The sequence below is a fragment of the Tauraco erythrolophus genome, chromosome 9 (genome assembly GCF_009769465.1).
Source record: "Tauraco erythrolophus isolate bTauEry1 chromosome 9, bTauEry1.pri, whole genome shotgun sequence".
Classification (NCBI taxonomy): domain Eukaryota; kingdom Metazoa; phylum Chordata; class Aves; order Musophagiformes; family Musophagidae; genus Tauraco; species Tauraco erythrolophus.
The window spans coordinates 18259354-18283992 of record NC_141473.1 but is presented as its reverse complement, the minus strand read 5'-3'; the positions used below and the strand labels follow the sequence as shown (position 1 = coordinate 18283992).

At 37.9% G+C, this 24639-nt stretch overlaps 1 protein-coding gene across 1 annotated transcript; it reads right to left on the bottom strand.

Annotated features, from left to right (window-relative positions):
* Positions 1-2077: 2077 nt before the first annotated feature.
* On the bottom strand, positions 2078-19251 carry KIF11 (kinesin family member 11). Its single transcript, XM_086616557.1, has 22 exons — positions 19166-19251; positions 16121-16253; positions 15892-15989; positions 15731-15809; positions 15210-15395; positions 14999-15123; positions 13018-13108; positions 12460-12702; positions 12252-12347; positions 11487-11575; positions 10874-10961; positions 9968-10156; positions 8606-8813; positions 8145-8317; positions 7714-7836; positions 6570-6728; positions 6024-6163; positions 5125-5404; positions 3850-4072; positions 3442-3596; positions 3003-3119; positions 2078-2309 (listed from the first exon to the last, which is right to left on the bottom strand). Exons 1-22 carry the CDS (start codon positions 19249-19251, stop codon positions 2184-2186), a joined length of 3207 nt encoding a protein of 1068 aa, XP_086472683.1. The 3' UTR covers positions 2078-2183.
* Positions 19252-24639: the final 5388 nt, after the last annotated feature.

Here is a 24639-nt window from a genome sequence, read left to right as displayed (position 1 = left end):
CAGGTTCTGCATCCCGATTTTTCACCCTATGCAGCTTTCTGGTGTGACCTCTGGCCACCAGGGCTGAAGAAACAGTGAATTGCCATGCCAGTATTGGAAACAAAAGAAAACATGATTCTGAGGGGTACTTTAGAAAAAGAGGAAGCAGGCAAGCAGTCCATGACATTCATACAGCTGTTAAGGCTTCCAGTTATCAGGAAAGCAGCCTGTGCCTCTACCAGAGGAAACCAAATAGCTAAGTTAAAAGAGAGTTTACAAGAGGATAAAGCCAGAAAGCACAGATTCGGGCATGATTTTATGGATGTGAGGCTCCTTGGGTACCAGCTGTTCCATTCATACTGATCCTGTGGACTCATAAGGAAAATGAAGTAGTATGGTGAAAGACTTGCACAAGCCTCTCCCAATTTGGCTTAGGCTATTCCAATGCAGCTGTAGGATCAACTCTTTTCTTTGAAGTCTAGTTAGTAAATGATTTCTTGAACAGTCTTGGAAGATCAGGCTACTATCTAGTCAGTATTAACAGGATGTGGTGCAAGAAAATGAATCCTAGGCCCTGAAGAGTTAAGTCCATTAAGTTTCTGGTGCCAGAATTCGACATACACTAGGTACTCCCTGAAGGAGACAGCCCCACATTTTCCAGTGTTTCAAGTCCCTTACAAGAATAGAGCAATTCAGTATATAAGCTAGGTATCAAGATATCATAACATTGCCCTAAAATAAAAACACCAAGAAAATGCATATTTGTTTATCTTACTCATTTGAAAGGGAATTAATGCTTTTCCTCCTCCTATCAGGCTGTTAAGAAAAAGCAATTAAGCTTTGCCCACAGAGGCAAAAGAGAGAGGATAAATAAGAGGTTAAGATAGGTGTTTCAGACAAATGCAACTGGTTACTAGTCTATCTCATGCTAGAGTTCAGAGAATCAGTGCAAGGGCACACTTCAAAATTACATCTTTCTGCTTCTATCATCAGGACTGCAGTGCTCCATCTGAATGGCGTCCAAAGTATATATCGTTGGCATACTTGCTCAAAGACAAACAGCCATATGGACCACCCAATGGAAGAAAGATCAACTTAAGCCTGCAAGCTAGACATAGAAAAATTAACAATCTGTTAAACTGTGACTTGAGAATTAGCTAAGAATAGTGCTTCAATGAAAATTAAGGCTGCCTTCCAGTGTCTCTCCCCACTCCGATCATAATCCTATTCATCTACTTTTTTAGCACACCATAGCTTGAAGTTTTCTTCAAATTCTCAGGCAAGCAGCATGAAAAGAGCAGCTGGTCAAATGCTACTGTTAATTACTGGAAAATCATCATTGTTAAACAACATAGGAGTTGCATTTGTAACCAAGTTTGCATGTTTTAATGTTAAGTATCTACATCTTAAAAGAAATGCTAGCAGTTTAAAATACATAAGCTGTGTCTGAGAGCATCATATCCAAGCCAACCCATCACAGCTGCAGGTTAAGAGGAAGATAAAAACAGTAGGGTTCGAACCAATGAAAACAAAAAACCCAATAAAACCCAGCAGAGAGATAGCTTTCATATACTGAAGAGGCACTGAAATAAAGCCATTGTCTATTGTGAAACAAGGGAGGGAACCATAATTTTCTGACAGCACAAGACTTACGACATAACTGGTAATGTTTTAGGCTAAATAAAACCTAGTAATATAAGATGGAAGTCATGTAAGCTTGTTTTACTCTAAGGGAGGTGCTTATACTTTTGTTTTCCATGTATCAACAATTTATTTGAAGTATGTACTTCCCAAGAACAGGAATCAGACTAAAATGCAGGTACAAAACCAGAACACTTATTTACAGTTAATTAAAAAATAAAATGGTATCTGGTAATGCTGGCAAAGCATTTTTCCACATCCCTTTCTGCTGTTTTAAGTCTACTAAGAAACAGAAAAGGATCTCTTACATGAAAGTCTATTTAACATACAGCACCACAATCTGCGTTTTTTTTTGTTTTGTTTTTTAAAAAAGTCTTAATATTTTGCAAGCTACATCATATCAAAACAGGACAAAGGCAGGACATCTGGCAGGCTAATCTTTTGATCCAACTTTGCTTCAATATATCACTATATACAGAGACCAAGAATAATCGAAGTAAGTTCTGGCTCAGTAGACAATTAGACATGAGTATTTTAAAACATGGATCTGCAGTGGATATATCTTAGTTCAGTGATCTTAAAGGAAGCTTAGATTTGGGAAGGAACTGTTCCGTCATATCCTCTATTTTGTTCTTCTCCACTGTAGCTGCAGATTTGTTCTCCTTATCCTTTTTGTGACTCCTTTTGTGCTGGGATTTAAAGAAAACACCCAATGTTAAGAGAATACAAAGAAATTAAAGACTACTTGCTAATGTACAATGCAGTATATAGTGATCTGAGGAAAAAGAGTCAGTAGATCTCCTGAAAAAGGTTCCTAATATTGCATTTACTAAAGAGATTTATTGTAGGTATCTGGAAGTTCAGTAGCTACTTTTAAGGGATCCATGACAAGTAAATTCACCATCCCCTGAAGCCAAACCCAAGCCTAATACACCAGAGGCTTACATTTACGCATTGGTAGAGCAAGAGGGTCAAAAGGAAGGAAGGAAGTAAAAAAAATCAGGAAAGAATCAAGAATGCTAATATTTCCATCTGGCCTCCAAGAAAATGCTCCATATCCAATTTCAACTTTACCATTAAAACATATGTGTTTATGTCTAGTAAATTATGACAATTTTTTTCATGCAGGATTATTTGTTGAGGCGTTTTCTACTGCCTGTCCAGCTTTTCAGAAATTTTGATTATTTTATCTGCTGCTAGCTGTTATCAGAATCTGCTGTTATTTTAGTTCAAGTTTAACAAAGTATATTCTACTGGATTTAAAGAAGTTGTGAGACTACACTAAATTATAGTAGGTGACTTTGTAATACAGCACTATTATGGAACAATAATTTTCCTTCACTCTTAAATACACAGCTGTTCAGAATATCTATGGAAGTTACCTGGAAAAAGGGAATGCCACCATTTGCGTGGCAGCATATGTTTGTATCCAGTAACGATCTGTCACTAGCAAAGCTTTCACTGGATTCTTGCAACCCTTCCTCCTCTTCCAACAGGTCCTAAAACACAAGTTTTCAGAAAAGCGTGTTTAATGTTGGAATTTCCTAGGTGAATGTACTAAGCGCGATGAGATCTATAGAAGACAAGGCACTTCCATTTTTGAAAAACAGAAATGTAAGTCTCGAAATAATTCATGTCTTCTCTTATTTTTCAAGATACTGTTTTTGTCAAAAGCTCAGCACACAACTCCAAGTACCCTATAAAACACAAAGGCTGCAACAGTTCTGAGGTTCTAGTCAACTCTCAACAATGGCATGAAAAAAACTCCAAAAAGATGTGAAATCTTCAATGAAGAGCCTCATTTGCCATTCATACACATACCTGATCTGCATTATCCTTTACCTCCTTTGTCAGACTGTTTAGCATAGCATCAAGCTTTGGTTGCTTTTGCCTTAATTGCTCCAGTAGAAGTTCCCGGGGTTCTGTCCTCATAAGTGTGACTGGATAGAAGTAGTCTCTCCTCTGTGGAGTTGTCCCTTTAATGAAGATTGTACACTAATGAAAGGCACATTAAAGGCACTTTCAGCATTTGCTTTAATTACAGATTCTCAATTTTACATTAACTCAATACAGAAATCATGCTTTGTTCAGTCATCATTCTTTGCATGCACCTTAAGAAAAGGTGTGAGGCTGCTAGTTACATTATGACCTCATTAACCCTCATTTATGAGTTCTGCAACTGAAATTACTTTCTGTAAGACCATTCTGTCCCCAACCTACTTTAAGTACCTGTTGGAATATCCACTTTAAGGTCTTCTTGCAGGAAACCATTAACCTGAGCCAGTCCACGTTGTGCTTCCTCATTAAGTGTCAGCTTCTGGTACAGAAGTAGCTCCTGATCAACCTTTATCTGATGAAGAAGGTCACTTAGTACCTTCTCCTCAGCAGCCTTTTGACTACCAATATGGTCAGCAATTTCAGCTATTGCTGTATCACAGTTTTCTCCATTTTTCTGAAAACAAAACAAAACAATCAAAAACACCAAGTTAACAGGAAAGGTAAGGTTATGGCCTCTTTTCTAAGATGTGGTGCATGATTAGTGACATGACCTGAAACGAAACAACAGAGAGACCTCAAATTGAGAAGTTTCGGTGCCAATTTTACACTCTCATTTTGAGAGCTATCTTCTGAAGAGAGTCAGTTTCTTAGAAAGTATGATCATTTTAGAAAGCTACTCATAAGAATAAAGATGATGCCATCTGGTTCAGATCAGACTCCTCATGCTCCTATGCACAACCCTGCACAGAATTAAGATATTCAAACAGAATTGAAAATCCTACAAGAACTAGAAGTTTTATGCATTTGCAGGGGAAAAGAAGGAAAACATTTATTTTTAGCCATTCCCATTGGAATGAAACTCCTGAAGTGTTCCGTGGATATAACAGATACAGGGCGTGTCTTGAGACTGCAAATGCTTTCAACAGTTAAGTTTTTCTTTCTGAAAGTTAGTAAAATGTCAGATTTGCCAATTTCATTACCTACTAGAACAATAAAACAAGGGTGGGAAGTGAAGTTTGTAATGGAAATTAAAAAAATTAGAGAAATAAATTCTCAGATAAGAGGCTAGAACTAGCAGATACATAAAAGGAATGCTTTCTGCCATAATGTTAATCCATCTGACCAATAAAGTCATTTGCATCCTCCAGAATATAGGTTGCATTTGATCATTGTGCAAATCTCCCAGGGACATTACAGGTAGACAAAGCTTTAGAATTAGAGACATATACTACCAAAAAGATGTAAAAAGCCCAAACTGCAAACGGAAGTTAGCCACGAGACTAATCAAGACACCATTTTTCGAGGTTATTTGCACTTTAAGTTCAAAGTCTTCCTCTTAAATTAAGCTTTTGATTTCCTCTAATTGCATCTATTTAAGCTGAGTAACACAAGTCTGCTTTGATAAAAAAACACACAATTTTCTTCTGACTATAATTGAGAACTTTTTTCCCCCCCTACAAACTCTACTGTAAAAGTTTGTCTTGTACTACAAATGACTATAGATACCTTTTGTAAACACTGAAGTTGCTGTTTCTCCTCATTGAGGGACAATAGCTGCTGATTGGTAAAGTTGACTATCTGAGCAGTTGTAAATTCACTCCATTTATCAGTATCCTGAGACATGTTTTTGAGATTGTTGAGAAGTTGTTGACAGTGGTCAGTGGATTCTTCCAGTATCATCTTGTTTTCAGCATTTATGATCCTGAGCTCTTGAGAGAAATTATCCAGAGATGCAACAAATTTGCTGTGATTGGAAGTTGTACTGCTGACTAGGTCTGTAGTTTTCCTACAACAACATATTTATAGCAGTTCAGAGATTTTGAAAGGTAGATTTTAACACATTTTACATTTAGAAATATTTGAGACCAGAATCAGTAAAGTAGTGCAGTTCTATCAAATCAGTTAACTATAATGTTGTTGCTCTATTAATAAATTTACAAATTGCAGCACTCAGCAGTATGTTTGTTAAATCTCCCCCTCCAAAAAAACTCTCACAAACTAAAGCCCAACAACTTTGGCAAGACCTTAGTTATTCAGTCTGCAACTGAATGCAGCATACTGCAATAGATACACTGTTACACTTCAAGCTAAGTTTTTACGGCATGAAGTTCTGAAGTCCAGCCACACTGAGGGCCGTTCATCAGCACATTGGTCCCAAAAGCATGGTCTCTTATCTGCAATACGCTCAAGAGACAAGTTTGAGGAAAAGCCTTGTAGAGCTACCTTTTACTCTGGGGAAAGGTGAACTATGGTCTACATTCTATGATAGAAGTCAGCTCTAACATACATGTCTTGTCCAGAAGACTTTATAAGCACATAAATATGAAGAGCATCTAATTTTGCAGTCCTCTTCATACATAGTTTTATCTTGCATCAGTATACACCAAAACTAATCTGCTCCTTACAGGTGAACATTTTCTTGCACAGCAGTGATGGCGGTCTTCAAGCTTCCATTTTTTGCGAGTACATTAGTTAAGTTCTTCTGAGTCTCCTGAGCAAACAGGTCAAGCTGGCTTTGCAGTGAGGACATTAAGTCAGCTGCACTCTATAAGAAAAACATCATACATTTCATGGTTATTCTGCACTTTCTAATGTTCTTAAAGGGTACTTGAAAGCCTTTATTAAAAATGCAACAAATAAAAGAGCTTTGTCATTCTAAAGCTGAAGGTAAAAATTTTTGTGTAAAGAAGATACAGACACTTCGCTTTTGGAGATATATATAAAGGCATAAATACTGGACATGTTCAGAGCAAGGGTAATTTTTTTTTTTTGTTACCTTCTTACATAAGCTTCTTAAAGCAGCCCAACAAAGGCTGATAAGAAACAGGATCATCAAGTTACTGTCCTAACATTTCTTCTGAAGCAAGTACAATGGTTTACTGCTACAAAGAGTTTAAATCAAAGCAAGCACTCTCACTTGGTGTTAGGATTTCTTCTTACTCTAAGGATACCTTTGTATGTGACAATCTCATCAATTCCACTTCTTCTTTTAAATTCTCACAATCATTCTGAAGCTGAGCAAAAACACTGGCCGTTTCTTCCTGTAATTTTTTCAGAGTGAGAGAAAGATCTCCAAAGAAGGCATCCATTTCATTTTTATGACCCTCCATCTTTGAAAAAAAGTTTTATTTAAAGTTAGATATTTGTCTCTAAGTGAGAACTGGATACTTCTCCCTAACATAATTTATACAGAAACAAACTCTACCTCAAGGAAATTGCCAAAGGCATTAACGAATTGTTGTGCCTAAAAGTTGGAAAATAACACTTAGAGCAATCTAAAGTTACAGACTGGAACTTGGTGTGGGCTTTTCCAAACACCAAAATTTGGCATGTGAGGTAGACAAAGTAGGAAGACACAGACAAGGCACTTGGTTAAAACAAGAGCAAGAAGGGAGAGCTGGTAAGTCACGGACTATTTGCTGTTTAAGTCTGTAAACTAATAAAATCCTCTAGACAAGGGGAGTTGATTTCACATGAGATGTAATTGACAGAAGGGGGAAGCTTCAGTCAGAGCAAAGATTTGTTTGGTCACCAGAACAAAGATTTATTTTTGACAAAATGGAAAGAAAGAGTGAGGCTGCAGTTCTATACAAACATCATGAGACAGAAATAAAAATTGCAGCTAAGAACATTTTTATAAGTGCCATGTTGTCTGCACTTACGGTTATTATTAACGAGATACAGCATCGCATTCCCTAAGAATCAAAGCGACTACAGAAAAAGTTTGGTATGACAGCAAAAGAAATTGATAGTGATAAAAACTTGTCTAAGTTGGTTATTTTAGATTTCTAAAATTCAGGATAATATCAAACATTTGTCATATGTAGCTTTAAGCATTCACATTTCAACATTCTTCTGTGGCATTTAGGTAAGCAGTTGTGCCAATATAGGTAACAAGCAAATATACTACACACAGAAGTGGAAAAGCAGCTTGAAAGAAAGAGATAAAAGGCAGAAATCATGGGACAGAACAAAGAATAAAAGGCCAGACCAGAAGTGGAAACACTCTGACACACTGCAGAAAAAACACCACAAAGTTATCTGTAAATTAAATAAGAGAAGAGCACAAGGTAAGAGACAATTTATGTGCGTTACCTTGTCAGCCACAGCAGAATATTTCTTCATGTTACTCTGAAACTGACAGTTTAGCCCCAAGACAAATTCTACCATTGGTGTCAAGCTATTTAACGCTTTTCCTAATCCACATGTATGTTCCTCCTAGGAATAGGGGTAAAAAAAAAAAAAGAGTAAACCAGGATATGACTGTTACCTTCATCTGCATTTGTAAGCAGCAATCCATATACATATCCATGTACTCTGCTATTACAGTATTTGCTATATAGTATATTACAGCTTGTGGTGGTGACATGGAAGGGGAAGTGGGGAGGGACAAAATCATGGCTAAGTGCTGATGCGGAGACAGGTAGAGAGCATCAGAAAAAATCCATACAGTATTTACAGAACTCCTTTTGATCGAGAGCAGTTTCATATATTTAAACAAAATTAAGTAATGTAAATTTACTAACAATTAATCTCAGCAGCTCAGCTTTACAACCAAGTGACAGATTCTCATGTTGTATTATTTTTTCAGACATGTGAGAAACTTCAGTAGACACCAATTCTTTAACAGAGGCAAAAGATGCCGATACAACTGATGCAAGAATATTAGCTGCTGCTGAACTGGTAGACAGGAGGTCACCTATGAAAGAAATGAAGAAGAGTTACAATTTTTTTTTTTTTTTTTTTTTTAAAGTTCCACTATAAGATAGGAACTCTTTCTATTGCATATCACCTTATTGCCTCTTACAGCACAGGAAGGCTGTTGATCATCCTACATACATTATAACTGGTGCAACTGTAATCATTACATTGCTTAAAATAAAGCCTCTTCCACTTACCAAAACAGATTCATTTTAGGAAACAGTCTTTGGTACTATTGTTGCAAAAATTCAGGATGACATATTGATACAGGTATTAACACACTTACCTATAAAATTTGTGTAAGATGTCAACATCTGTTGCTGCTTCAAACTGTTTTCACTAACTGAATCTTGTATTTTGTTGAACAAAACATTCATCTGTCCTGCAAATCTATTTTGGATGATAGCATTGTGTTGATCAACAGCCTTCTTACGGTCCAGTTTTGCATGGAGACCAGATACATCTTTTGTAGTTTCTTCAACAGTACTAAGTAACTACAATTTTTTAAAGTTATTTTAGTCAGTCTTTAAACAAGAAGTCAAGCAAGTATTATGTAAGGAAAGACAACTGTAGTTATAAGTTAAAGGAGAACTTATCTCCCTAGAAAGACAGGTATTTCCCTTTACATCAAATTACAATTGTTCTTAATCCTGGTGTTATGTCATTTACAGTTTTAGAACACGGGAAAAAGTTACCTACTAGACTATTTTGACTTTGAAATTAAAGTATTAATAAAGTACATCCTCAGTATTTAAGAAATTAAGGTATTTATCACAGAATAGTAACTGAAAAAAATGCTGACCACTTCTGCTTTTTCTGAAAGATCTGACAGTAAATATATTCTTTAATACTACTCAAGCAAGAGGTTTTGAGTCCTAGTTCTGTGATAAATAACTTAGAATTCAAATGTAGAGTGGATTCTTGGATTTGTAGTCAGTGTAAATAATTTCTGTACCCATTTCTCTCACACAAACACTCTACAACCCACATGCAAAAAACTAGGCAACCCCTCCCAACCTTACAGGAATCTGAGTGGAAAGAAATGTTAATTTTGACTAAAGATACAAGTTTCATCACTTTGCAGTTTAAATAGCAGGACACACTCTCCCACATCATGTCTGTTTCGATAATTATGACCAATCTAGAAACACATCAAAACCATACCCTAAAACATAGAGGTGACAGGGCAACAGTTTCCATTATTCACTCAGTGAGTGTTAATGACTGCACACATCTCCACGAGGCTTTTTGCTATTTTTCTACTCCAGCTATATATAACTTACTCTTTTGTGGGGCCAACCATAAGTTTCTGGTAAAGAAAACTACTTATTCTGCAGAACAACTCATGACAACAGGTACTGCAAAGCACTGGAACTTGTGACAGACTGGCCTGAAGGAAAAGTAGCTCCAGACCAACCGGTGTGTTTAGCAGTCAGCTGTCAATATTACCACAGAAAAAGTCCTGCAATCTTAAATAGCTTTTAATCGTAATATAATTTATAGAGAGCGCTAATCCTAGTTTTCTATCTTGAATTCAGGTTTTGTCACCTTTGCATCATGCTTTCACAAAACGATTTCCTTGAAGAGCCTGTGAAACTCCTAAACGTGAGAAGCTACTGTTACAGTTAAGTGCAAGAACTGTGACAACCTTGCTAGCTGTGCCATGAAGTTTTTGTTCAGTGTTTTCCAAAACTGAAACCACGTATTCTTCTTCAGCCAGATGAACCTTGGTTTCTTGCAGATCTTTTTGTGTTTCTTCCAGTTCCTTCTCCTTGATTTGAAGATCTGTTTTACACTGTTCAAGTTCATTTTTACTAACTGTGAATAGTTCAGTGATCTAAAGTGGAAGACAAACATCAATAGGGCACAACTGCTTTTTGTAAGTTCATCAGTCCCACTCCACAATACCAGAAGCAAAGTTGTCAACTACTAATGTAGTTTCAGCTACTTAAACCTAAACTATAGATTTGTATAGTCTCTGCATTCACTGAAAATATCACAAAACAATACCATTTTCTCTGTAATAATCCCTCGCTTCCCCACTCAGATCACAGACCAAGAAAAAAAAAATCTCACTGAACTAGCCTAAGCAGAATGAAGAGTCAGTAAAGCCGATTACAGAGTAGTTACATATTACAGCAAAATTAGTATCTACATTTCTTTTAAAGAGGAAGCTCCTATTTTCTGTGTAATTTGTTAATGAGAGCTTATCACCTTCTCCTCTCATTCTTCACTCCTAAGCAGATATCTGTCAACTGATATGATACCATTTTACAAGTAGGCTTTTGCTGAAAACCCAGCAAAGTAAATTAAAGGTAAAGTAGTAGATATTACAACAGCTTTAAAAAAATAAACATGACATCCTGCAATTTCATATATGATATTTCGAATTCCTAACTTCAAGGATTAGGAAGCTTCCACTCTTGACTAACTAGGGAACTTTAAGAACAGAAACTCTTCAGACTGTTCTTTGCTCAAACATTTTTCCTTCTCCCCCAAAAGGTCTATTTCATTTTTAGGCAGATTTAAGCCACAGTTGAGAAATATCACTTACTCTTTTCACTTCTTCCTCCATGACACTGATTTTGTCAATGTACTCTGCAATTTGTTCTTCCTGAACTGTCAGCTTTCCATTAAGGGCTCTGAAGCAAGGATTAAAACAAATAAATCAGATTAGTCAAGTAAGAGTTGATTTCAAGATTATCTACAGGTTTTCATACTACATATTTAGTAATTTCAAAAACTAAGTATTGCCAACTTCTGTATGAAAAGCAGGTAATTTTCACTTAAAGCAGAAAGGATTTAAGAATATCTTCCCCTGTAAACTTCGAGTGTAAGCTAGCCTTCTTACAAAGCAAAGTAAATTATATCAACTTTGCTCTCCCATACGAGCTTCCACTGAAAGAAAGGCTGCATAGTAATTTCGCATCCCGGCTACGTTTATGGTAATTTTCACATATAAATAAAATTCTCAGTGCAAACCTACTCTTTAGGCTTCTATCCATGTAATAAATAATTTCTAAAGAACAAGTTGACCAGTAAATTAAAGTCTCCTGACTATTCAATTTTCTGGTGTGAAAACACATCTGAAAGCATTCCTGTATAAGGATAGATACCAGTATCTGAGATTTGTTGTTAGTCATTTTACAGAAATTTTGAAAACATACTCATAATTTTCAAGGGAAATATAGACTCCATTTTTTTCTCGTGCAGCAGCAAGGTCTCGCTTCAGACGCTCAATCTCTTCAGTATATTCCTGCGTAACGAAACAATCATGGGTAAACCTGAAAATTTCTACTTTGCTTTCAAGATTTAGCTTAACAGATACTTCACAAAGATAGCGCTCTGTGGAAGTTTCCAATAAGCACAGGAGCAAAGCACTTCACTTCTGTTCCAGGTAAGTTCTGTACAGCACCATTTAAATTCACACCATTGGATTATATGCAGAGCATTGAAACCGCCTATTTGAATCGCACTTGACTGCACGTAACATTTACAATGGGAATCGCAGCTTCTTCAGTAGCAGTCGGCTACTTTATATTGGTTCTTCCTTCATTACTTCCTGGCAAGTTCACTTTAATTCAGGTACTTTCTAGGGAATGAAGCTGCTAATACAGCAAGCCCAGAAGAAAATATCCAGTGTCATTTAGTGGCTCTCCACTAACTTGTAAACAGGCAATCCATACACAGTCACAGCTGATAGCCCTCTCTGTCCAGCTTCAGTCTTAGTTTCAGTATCTGCAAAGTGACTAAAAGCTGCACCTGTAGAGCAGCTTAGTTTGAAAGCAGTAGCTCAGTGACTAAAATTGCCTCAGAAAAACTTTGCTACTCATTGTAGTTTCTCCACAACGTCATAATTCCTGCATAGCAAAAGCTATGCTAATAAAACCAAATCTAATCTGTAACTTCATGTGAAGATCTGTCTAGTTTACCTTAATAAGAGCTTTTTTTGTTAGCTTCTGATTAACTTCAGGCTTGTTCATGATGTTCTTTGCTCTGTGGGCATATTCCAGTGTACTCAATGTTTCCTGTGATAAATAGATGTAACACTAGGTCAAGCTGAGGAGTTAACTCTTATTTTTGTACTATTAGCAAAATATAATATCTATTTAAGGAACAGATTTTCAGACTTAAATTTACCTCAAGATTTATAGATGCAGGAGAAACTGTGGCAATTATTGATGTTTTTGTTCGTCCTCCAAGAGAGTCTTGAAGGATTCTTGTGAGTTTAGATTCCCTGTATGGAATATGTGGGGCTCTTTCTACTAGAGCAGTAATAACTCTTCCTAGTGTCAGGAGAGACTGGTTGATATTTCCAGCTTCACGAGCTCTTTTGTCAACTGCTCCGGATCGACCAATATTTTCACTTCCTGCAAGATCAACCTGAAAGACAAGAGGAAGGACATGCTTCTGTCAAATCACCCTGCAGAATGCTAGCCCCATAGCGTTGCAGAATGCAACACACATGAACTATCTTATGAGCTGTTCAGGAGACGTTGGGGTGACAAATGGGACTGATGTTCCTCCGAGTAACAAATATAGTTCTTATCACTTGAAAACAATTGAAACAATGAAAAACAATTATTTTTCCCCTTATTGGAAAAAAAACCCAGCTTAGATCCTCAAAAGAATGAGGTCAGATTATTCTAGTTCAGTACTTTAAGAACGTCATCAATGTTGTTTAGTTCAAATACTTACCAAGTTTAGCTTCCCAATTTTAACAAGTTCTTCTCCATCTACTGTTGTTTCTTTCATATGGATGGTAATCGAAAACACTGAGTGGGAACGGCTATAAAAGAATTCAGTTTCAGACAAACATCCCATTAAAGCCAAATGAAAGCCAAATTATTTGCTTGCTACAAGACACTGCTGCAAGTTAGGTATCCATGCTCTTTTCAGGGAATGCATTTGGCCCATTAATTGAGACTTGCATGTTTTCAATACACAAAGTCATTCTACCAAGTATATTTTTGTGTGTGTACTTATGAACACAGTACTTAAAATCAGTGATGAAGCAACTAGATGATGTTTTCTTCATTCAGTCACGGTAAATTTTATCTATTTAAAGCAAAACCAAGAGAAACACTAGGGTTTTTTTAATGTTTGTGTGTTCTCAACTCGCAGACATGTCAGGAAAATTGGCTTGTAGATTTTTTTTTTTAGTCAATACACTAAGAACAGTATTACAGAATGTAAGATTAAGAAGTTTAGTTTTCTCTATTCAGGCTAAGAAAATCAGCAAGTAGCTGAATCCAATGTTAAAAATTTAGATGTTCATTCAGTTTTAATTCAAAACAGTAGTACAGTTTAAGATGATTTTAGCTTGAGCTTATTCCTTTAATAAGTTTTTACAATAGGAAGCTGACGCATATATAAAACCATAGATGTCAAATTACACCAGTTTGACTATGCATAAAACAACGGTTCAGGCAGAATGAATTCTTTAAATTCCCTGTAATTTCAGACGACATTAGTTCTGCGTTCTAATCTGCAGTAGCCAAATACCCATTTCTTTGCACCAGCAGTCAGATGTGCTCAGTATATCTTTGGTTTAAAACATGACATGGGCCGGGCATTCCTTGCTTATTGCAACACTGGATCACTACTTGTTCATAGTTACATGGATATCATATCTGCAGTTCAAGAATGAGAAATCAGTAATAAAACAATTATATTCTTGACTAAGGTGTCTCTACTAAGTAGCTTCTGACTACGAGTTGCAATCATATGAAGTAGCCTGTCTTGACATAAAAAAACCCCTAGATCTTAGATCCAAATTCCGCAATCCTATCTGCAAGTTTTCAGAAGCTGGGGTTTGAAAAGGTGGTCTTGTGTTGACCTGTAAAAAAACAGATCTTAGCAGTATTTTGAAATTCCAGCTTCAGTAACAAATCCTAATATACCATTTTCTACTGCTGGTGAGGAAAGGAAACAATACCTGAGACTCTTACACCAATTTTTTTATTTAGTAAACGGGATTGGCAAAAAAAAATCCTACCACCCATGACAGCTAGAACTAAGACAAACCTCTTCTCTAATACAGGTATATCAGCTAAACATCTTCCAAACTTGAAAAGACTACAGTCTTCTTTTTGAAGATGTACAACATCTACTGCAGACAATATTTATCTCATGCAATGTGTTTCAGTTACGCATCTGTCACACTTCTGTCTTTTGTCTCCAGAGGCATAGAAAGCTTTGAGAAAGTTAACTTCTTAACTTCGAGTTATAACTAAATTTCGACATTCTACATGCCAGACTAAGAACATTCTGCTACTTAAATCTCAGCCGGAGTTAGGTGGAATGCCAACGCTTCTGTTCCAACTAGACACTGCATATTAACAAGGGATATATTCATAACAAAGCATGGAAACTCTAAACAAGAGAAAAAGCTTATGTAAAAAAACATGCAGAAAGAAACAGCTTGCCCATTTTAAAGATGAGAAGCATTCAGATTTTATAATGCCCCTTCAAATATCTCTTAGAATCATCCCATAGGATGTGATAACAAAGTTTTAACTATGCCTTTCTAACTCACATTTGGCAATCTGAACTGCAATACACAATCTCAAGATCGTGCCAGTTTTGCATTAGCTTCAACATCTTTTACTTCTTTGGCAAGACTCGGTTTAACAAAACAAGAACAAAACAAAGTTTCTGAAATGGGGAAGATTTGTACCTGGAATATGCATTCATGTAAGTAGCTGCAGTTGTTCTTTTCGCTGCACCCCTTTCCAGGATTTGGTAGACTTCATTTTTGTTGTGTACAGTTATTTCTTCCAAGCCTTTAATAATTACACCCCTCTGTCAGAAAACAATGCATGCTTATTATACACATCTCAACAATCCTGAAAGTCTTAAAATAACAAATTTTCGAAGACAGCACTAACCTTGTTTCGAGGATCATCAAACATCTGCAGTCTTTCTCCAACATCAGGAGTAGGATTCAGAAGATCAAAAAGCTCCTCATTATAGATTTCCAAAAGAGAGACTTTCACCGAGAATTCGGTACCGTTCTCTGTGAGTTTTTCAAATATTTGATGCAATGTACGGGGTATTATACCTGCTAGCGGATCCTATAAATTGAAGTGTTTATACATAAATGTACTGAAAGAGATTTGGGGACTAGGGGTGCAATTTCAGCTAAATAGTCTGATTTGATATAAGCAAAAATACCTTGGACAACGACCATTTTCCATATAAAGATCACCAAGACTTGTATGCATGCATTAAAGATATAAAGTTTTGTTTGTCGTATAGATGAATGAGATCACTTGTTAATTTACGAACATTTAAGGAAAGTTAGCCTCAGGGTTAGAAAGGCATCAACTTTAGGTTTTCTTTAGCCTTCTGCAATTTCTAACTTTGAACTACAGCACAGAGAAGAGAAATCTCAGTAGGGAAAATGTACCTCTTCCCAAGTATATTCCTCATTGGGTGACCGCTCCCCTTCCATTGTGAAGGTCTTACCAGTACCAGTTTGGCCATAACTGTGAGAATAAAAAATTAAAATGTAAACAAGAAACTAAAATTCAAATAAAATTTTCTAATAATAATTATTGGCTTACTTACGCAAACACTGTACAGTTGTAACCCATAATAACTTCATCCAAAATAGGACACACAACACTCCGGTATACATCAATCTGCTTTGCCTGAGCTCCAAAAACCTGTTGAGGCAAAGACCACACATCCCATTTATGCGTACAGTAATGTATAGCATCACACAACACAGTAATCAGACCATATTTGAGAAATGTACAGCTTGTTTCCAGAAGTCCCCAATTTGACAAGCAGTTACCATATCAAATGTGTAAGTCTTCCTTGATGTCTTATCTGTCACTCCTCCAGTGCGAACACTAACTTCCTTTCTTGCTTGGTCACAGTCTACAACAGCATAGGAGCTTGCTTTACGTTCTGAGGCATTAAAAGGCCTAAAAAGACAGGAGTTAAGAATCTCAGATTGATATCATTGCTAACAAGAACATAAACTGACAAAGCAGCAATATCAGTCAGTTTAAGGATCCAGAATAATATAACTGGGCAAAAGGAACATAAAACTTTTAACTTAATTTGTTTAATAATTGTTTAAGGAAAAATTGCTGCAATTTGGCAGTTTCCAGACCTTGTTTCTCCTTCTATCCCTATGGGACAACTCAAGCATCTATAACTTTTAGTTTGTTTAGGTATGTATTTTTCAAACAAGTCCATAAAGTCTTCAACTTTCATTAGAAAATGTTGTTCAATTGCAGGGGGTAAAGATTATACATACCAAATAGTTGTACAAATAAGAGCCTTCAAAGCAGGAAAAACTTACACATGAATGTTAAGGCAATAGTGAATCAAACTAATTAACTTCATTTTTTAAAAATTTTTCATTTACACAAGCAATGAAGCCTACATCTTGCAGCGATGACACAACACTAAAGCACCAGAGATACTAACAGATCCTACTAGTAGCAGAACAATAGATAGCAATACCAGAACCTTTATAACATTTATAAATGTTGATGCATTTCAACAGAATTTTTAAATTGTGAATAGAATTTAATAAGACAACAAAACATTGGATTTGGAGGGAAAAAAAGTCCACGTATCTTTTTATTCTGATTGAGCTTTAAGTAAAGTTTAACAGAAGCGTAATAAAAGTTTAGAAAAATTTATCACTAAGTTACTTAAAATCTGGTGCACACGATTTTCCTTGAAGAGGTATTTGCAAAAATTTCTCTTAAAAAGCACGGAAATGACCATGGGCTGAAAACTAAAAGCATGAAACACTATTTTATTACTTGTTTAGCAGTGCTGCTGCACTGAATGTCTTTGCTACCTGTATAGTTGACCTCAACAGTCAACTTAAAAAATACAACTTCTACAACCTTAGCAACCTTTAAAATATTTTGGCAGTAGAGGCACTTCAGATGTTGTTTCCTTAAATTCTAACGTACAAAAAATTATAAAAATAAAAACAATACCACAAGTGAGCGGCATCTTGAATTTCCTGACTCTTGTGGCTAACGTTTCCTCCTCAACATAGTACTGAGGCTGAAGTGTTAGATTCTAAACAGACCACTAGACACTGTGGTGCAAGACTGATTGGTGCCAACAGATGATCACTAAAATCTTGTTCACAGGAGCAAGTTACAGTTTTGGTTTTGTGACTTTTAAAACAGAAGGAGGCTGAACAATGAATGTATTCTGCCCTATAATGATGTAACAGTGAACCAGTCAAATGCAGGAGCCTTATGGTATGATAGCCCACATCTGTGAGATTAGAAGAACAATTCAGCTAAACTGGAGCATACCTGCAGACCATCACCACGCATGGCTAGATAAGGAGCAACCCGGTACACTATGCTGACGTTTGATCACAGGTTCATCCCCTTAGTCATGAAGCGTATTAACAACACTAATGCATGCATTTTGAGTTCCCAAATTCATGTTTTACCGAAGCATAGTGAATGTGCTGTTTGAACAGGTTTTTGATAAGCTCAGACAACTCAGGTTTTGGAAGCGAATTAACACAATTGCATCTATCTACCTACCTATAAGATAAGTAAAACCTGACTGATGCGGAAGAAAAAGGCAGAAGGAATATTTACTAGGTGAAACACACAGAAGCTCTATTAAAGAAAAAAAAAAACACTGTATAGGAGGCAAGAGTGAGCTAGAAAGTTTTTAGGGGTTAGAGACGAATTCTTGGAATAGGACCTAGTTTATGCCTTGCAACAAAAGCAAAACTCTACACCATGGACAATCCTGGTGCTACTGTCATACTGAGCGTTATATTTAATTAAAACATACACTGATACTTAGTGAGGCTGTTGCAGAACAATTGAGACTAATCAGATGAAGAAAATGATTGCTCTTGACAGCATTTCAAATTCAATTGCTTCGATAAAGTAATTCTTGTTTTTCAATAGCCTTGATTTACATCAACACTTTCATCAATCCCATAACGTGTTTCAACAGCTTTTTAGTTGTGTTGCAAGAATAAAAGAATATCGCTTTTAATTTCTATTTTCATTGTGCATCTGTAAAAGTAGAACTTCCAAGCATGAGGATACAATGATTTCAAAACGCATTAACAACAAAAACACGTAAGCTAACATTTGCAGTTCTGGCTCAAAAAAAACCCACCTTCCAAAGGTATTTTGAAAACTATTGTTAACCCATTCGCAGTATTACAGATTTAACAAGTAACATTTTAAGAACATTTAAGATTCAGTATCAGTGAACAAATCTTTAAAGCCACGTCTAAATTACAGAGACAGACTAATTTTATGGTACACGAAACTTTGTCATATCATATAAAAAAAAATTCATCTCATCAACCAAAGCAGTTAGTCACTATTACTTAATAAGTTGAGACCCATAGCTTTTCGTCTGAATTCGGAGAGCCTGCATCACTGAAGTTGTAAGACAGATGCACGAAAACGGGTGTAGCAAAAATCCTACTAGCTGTCAAATCGTAGCGTCTTCCTACAGAAGCTAGAAATTGTTACACCGTTCATTTTGCGGAAGCGCTGGCTACAGGGGCCAGCCACACAGCGCACGCAATTAATGCCTCGGACAAGCACTTCACAGTGCAGTAACGGGCGCCGTTTGGCGGAACCGGCGGCCTCTCCAATAACGGCACGATCGGGAGAGGCATCACGCAGATCCCCTTCCCCAGAGCCGCCGAGCAGCAGCTCAGCACAGCCGCAGGCTGCGCGGCGCCCCGTCACACGACCCCCCGCAGGACAGCGCGGCGAACGTTTCAGACGGAAGGGATTGACGAGGAGGGAGCGCGCCATCTCCCCGCGGGTCCCCGCCGCGGGCTGGCCGCAGGGGAGGCCGCCGCGCCTACCTGCACCGCACCACCACCTGGATGTTCTTGCCCTTCTCCTCCTTCTTAGCGCCGCCGCCGCCGCCCGGGAAGCTGGAGGAAGCCATGGCGGGCCTGGGCACGCAAGCTGCCGGGGACAGAGGGGAAGCACCGGCCGCGTCGCTGCGGGGTCCGTGGGGCTCGGGCCAACCGCTCGCCTCAGCCGCCGCCGCGCTCCAGCCGGGGGCGCGCGCTGCGCCGCCGACTTTGAACCACGCACCTTCCCCCGGCCCGGCCAATCAGCGGGGGCGCGCGGGGCACCATGGGACTGATTTTCAAATCCCGGCGGTGCCGCCCCGCCCCGCCGCGAGCGCACTGTATGCTGGGAGCTGTGGTGCCCGGTCGGCCGCTATCACGTGGCCGCCGGCGATGGCGGCCCGCTGCTGCCCGTGGCACCCGGCGCGGCGTCACGGCAGGGCAGGCAGCACGGTGAAGGACGGGTCGCGCGATGACAGGGGAAGGCGGATCCCGCGGACCAGGATCGGGGCCGGGGGTGCATTTGCGTTACGGCGTCTGGCCTGGTCCCCCACACCGCTGTGACGTTATTCCTGACGTCAAACTCAAACCTGCTGTGCAGCTATTTTTTTGCGACCATTACCGCGCGCGCTCCCGAGGGGGCAGCGGGGAAATACACCACCTCCTTTGCAGCTGCCACTGAACATCCATCCATGTGAGGGCACCCAAACTTCTCACCTCCGTTATCTCTCTGCAAGATTGACATCATCCTTGCAATCTTCCATCACAGGTCAGGCCCTCTGGCCATCCTTTCTGCTATCCCTGCCGGCTCTCCAGTGAGTCCCCTCTGAATCCTACATCCAACTTCCAACGTGTTTGCAGGCTGGCATTGCCTGCTCCATTACTGGGAAAATCCTACGTCAGAACGAAAATAAATAGTTAAAGGCTCCGGACAAAGCACCACGAGTGCACAACATCCGCCCTTTTATTTTGGATTACTAGATCACGTGAACCACTCTCCCAGTACACATTTGCGTCCTCTCTCTCGCAGTTTAACGTCTGTCACCCTAGCTTCCCTGCGACAGCCTCCTTCGAGACGGCATTAAAAGCTTTGCCAGGTGGAGATCTATGATCTACGACAGTCTTGTGGGTAGAGAGGAAGAAGCAGACGTCAGAGAAGATTTAACTGGTCTGACACACTTTGTTCTCCACAAATCTGTACTGGCTCCTACAGACTGTCATACTGTCATTTACTTGTTATGGCCCACCGTGCTACAGTGTTTTGCTGTTGTTGTTCTAGGGCCTTCCCAGTTGCTGAAATTTGGATTATCCACCTATAATTTGGGAGGTTCACCCCCCCTCTCCTTTTTTTTAAGTTGGCTGCTTTGAAACTTACCTCCTCCTTGAGTTCTTAAAGTTAATATCAAATGAATCCTAACCCGGAAGGTTATTACGTGCCTCTACCATTTATCTTAACAGAACAATGTCAGAGCCAATCGATCTTACACTAGGCATGAAGAACAGGATCTGAGAAATACACACATTATTTTTACAGAAAATGGCATGATGTGTTGGATTCCTAGCCTGCTGTGAGCAGAAATTCATTCAGAAAACATTAACATTCAACAAATTTGTCTGCAATTCTAAATATAGACTGATGATGAGACAGGACAAGAGCCATGAAATCTTCACAGTGATGAAAAATTTTAGTTTCCAGCGTTTCTGAGAAAGTACTTTCTTTCTGCTCCATGCAAGACTTTACTGCTCACATGCCAATGAAAACAATACAGTCTTAAAGTATACATAGCATATAAATACATTATATGAAAAGAAAACTGCTTTGCAAGGACAGCCATTTGGAAGTTAGTAACTGCCAGATGAATTACTGCCTTTCAACATCAATTTTTAACCTTTTGGCCTCAAACCTAGAAATAGGGCAATGATTCTGCAGAAAAAGCTTGTAGCAAAACACTTAGAAAATACAGATTCCTTAGTTGTCTATGCATATAAATTTTAACAGTCTTATAGTTTAACTTTCCAACCAAAATTAGGTCAGTGGGTTGCTATTACTAAGACATGATATTTCTTTTCCCTCTAGTGAAACACTAAAAATCACAATAATGCATTTTGTTTCAGGTAAGTGAAGATTTAACCAAGCGGGAAAATTAATATGAGATGAAAGTGATATCCACTTCAAACATATTGAGACCACCCTTATTCTCAACTGCTTTTTGTTAAGAGTGAAAATAATTCATGCAGACAATTGTGCAGGAGCTATTGCTAGACTGAAAAGTCAAACGCAGGTACGCAAGTATAGTGCACCTTTGCCTTTTGCTCTATACTCCTTCACACAGATCATACAAAAGGAGGCAGCACTGAAACACAATAAGTCTTTTCTTCCCAGTTCTGCCTGTTTGTTCTTTGCTAGTATGAAAGTGTAACTTCATTAGTCAGAATTTTGCTTAAAATATAAACATGTCTCTCAGAAACACAGAAGAAAAGATTATTCATTCCTGCATTTAAACAAGAAGAATCTATTTAATTACTGGCTGATCGCTACCTTTGCCACAGCTGTGGTAAGTGGTAAACATGTATTTCTGGTAATCAAGTTAGCTTAAAAAATGCACACACTTTAATAGCTGCAGCTCTGTTTTACAAGGTTGATTTATAGCATAGGTCAATCATTTTCTTAGACTAGGCAGAGCCTGAAGATACTTAACCACTATAAAAACAAACTAAGTAACAGGGAGCTAGCATTTCACAAGCAATAAAAATAAATATGAGAAAAAAGACACAAGAATACTTAGGATAGTCGTAACAGTGGTTGGGAGAATGACCTTTAAGAAGGCAAGTACATCATCTGTGACAAATACATTTTTTTTTTTTTGAAGAGAGACAAAAATGTTACAGAAAAATAAATTATATAATAATACATACAACTGCCAATGTAACAGCTTCAGTAGAGGTTACTAATCCCCAGTTGTTGATCAAAAAGGACAATTTTTCACTAAAGCTTGCCAACAAGAAGTCATTGTATTATGGCGATATTCATAGACAACACGTCTCAAAAAAAAAAAAAAAATCATTGTTTTCCTAGGATTTAAATCAGATGACTTGGATAATTACAGGTATGCAGGCCTCACAAATAGTAAAATTGTTGACACTAAACATGATTAGCTAAGAATTATGAAAGGTTATAATAATGGAGAGATATAATTAATACAAATTATAAGTTTGGGTGAGACTTCTTCAGGGCTTAGTAACATCTGTTTTGATTACCAACATGCTACACAGTCTAGGAGCTATAGTGGACATGTGGAGAGTTTCATATTGTTTAATATTGCCAGTGACATAGGAAGAATTTACTGATTAATTGCATATTCATATTAAAGGGGAGATGACCTGCACCTCAGGTAAACATAAAGCAATTTCTAGCCTTTGAACAGCCTGTCCAGTTGGCCAGTAATATTCTAAACTCTGTGCTGTCAACGTACAGAAAGTTAAACAATAAAGACTTACACACACTGTACTGGTATATTCTCAGATGAGGACAGTGTTCTCCTTGAGTCAAAGTAACAGGATAATTATTTCATTGTTAAAAATGAAAGATACAATGCAATAAAATAACTACCTTATCGTTAAAAATTAAGGACTTAATGCATAACATGATTAAACCCAGAATTGGTTTCAACTAACCAGGGAAAATACACAGAATAAAGGATACCTTTTTTTTTCTGCATGTGTGTCTGATCACTGTCCGACACAGACACAGATGGTAGCACTTTTACATCTTTTTATAGTTACAGTCACCATAATAAAAAATAAACACCATGTGTAGAGGGGTGTATGCATTTCTGTAATTAGCTCAGAATAAAGCTAATAGTTTTCCATACACTTACCTATTTTCAGTTAAGGCATGCAGCTGGATGACATCCTTTACATAAAAAGAAAAACAATGAATGGGAAAATTGGAAACATACAGACTTGACAGGACCCATGGTAGTCAACAGGAAAGGTCTCCTTGGTTTCTCAGTATCTTTTGACTTTAATATTTAAATTCATTCAGTATTTTTATACCAAGAGCAGCCAATAGATGATCTTTCTTCCATATACGCCTTGTCATGAAATTGCCACTATTTATTTTGGAGTGAAAAGAACAATCATAAGCTATACTTTTTTCAGCCTGAGGCCAGTTTGCTACAAAGCTCTTTTATATACAATTACAACTGGAAATTAATCCCAAATTTTAGCTAGGTGGAAAAATATGCCTCCATTAGAAGCATATCAAGACTATAGTTTTACACTTGCGGCCTCTTAGCTTTCAAGAGGAATATAAAATAGTGGTTTTATTCTAAATTATTTGTAACCTGCCTACTTTGAGGATCACTTTTCCTGCACTGTACAGTTATGTCACATATCCTGAAGAGGGATCTCCACACTGCTACTCCATAACGCTTCTTTGTGGGATTTTTTGAATAATTTCCACACTTACTCTAAGCCGTACTTAAGTTCATCTGGTCTTTTGGACAACGCCTGTTTTTCCACTAGGGCAGATGAAGGCAGGACTGAAAGCACCAATTGTCTACGAGCAATTAAAGTTTCATAGGGAAGAAATCTTAGCTGTTGGACTACATTGAGAAAGGAATTTTACTGAAAGTCCTCTTTACTTTTGCTGATGGTGTTGTATTAAAAATACCTGTAAAACATGGAAAAGATATCAAAAATAGTAGATAAGTGTAATTTTGGCTAGTAAAAACTGAAACACTGGTTAGATTGCAAGAACATAATCTGCTGCGAATAAACATCAGTGCCATCAAATAGCCGCTAAATTAGCTTACAGTGGATAAAACAGGTGTACAGTACAGTAGGTGTGACCTCTATTGCACACCTCTGCTGCAATAGTTATGTCAGATGCATGAAGAGGTGTGATCTTTCATCACCACAGCTACAGAAGCAGAAGCACTTGCTTTAGCTGCAACTATTAGCAGAACACCAGTTTTGCTGGCGCAGTCTACTTTGCTTTCTCAGGATCGCCCCTGTGTACATCCTAGGCAAGATCTATAAGGAAAGGCAGGATTTATCAGAGCAGCTAAATATACATCAGGCCAGCATTAGCTAAATATACATGTTCGGCCACATTAGGCTAGCGAACTCTCTGTCAGGATCTGAAAAAGGAATAAACTGCCTGGGACTCTCTATACTTTTATAGCTTTCACCTCTGTCTAATAACTGATACAACATGCCTACAAGTTGTGTTAAGGGCAAAAGCATTTCTACTATACATCCAATTTAAGAGAGTGACTCCAATTCACAACCTCTTAATCCCCCAGTTGCTTCAGAGAGAGAGGAGATAGATCATGAAGAGGCACTCATCCGGCAGCGTGCTTTCTGCCAGACACAAGGGTATTACCCTCTCTGATACACTGGCAATACCAACGAGGCAGAAGTAAGAGTTAAGATCTCACCATTTATCCTGTCCTCTTTCTCTCCAGCCTGGTTTT

Bases quoted from the DNA above. Each gene is read 5' to 3' on its own strand.
- KIF11 (XM_086616557.1), bottom strand. From the start codon at position 19,251: ATGGCTTCCTCCAGCTTCCCGGGCGGCGGCGGCGGCGCTAAGAAGGAG. The intron at 8,318-8,605 runs GTAAGTGTGTTA...TTTCTTTCATAG, and splicing joins ATCTTACACAAATTTTATAG to GTGACCTCCTGTCTACCAGT. The intron at 3,597-3,849 runs GTACTTAAAGTA...TCTTCATTAAAG, and splicing joins TAAAGTGGATATTCCAACAG to GGACAACTCCACAGAGGAGA.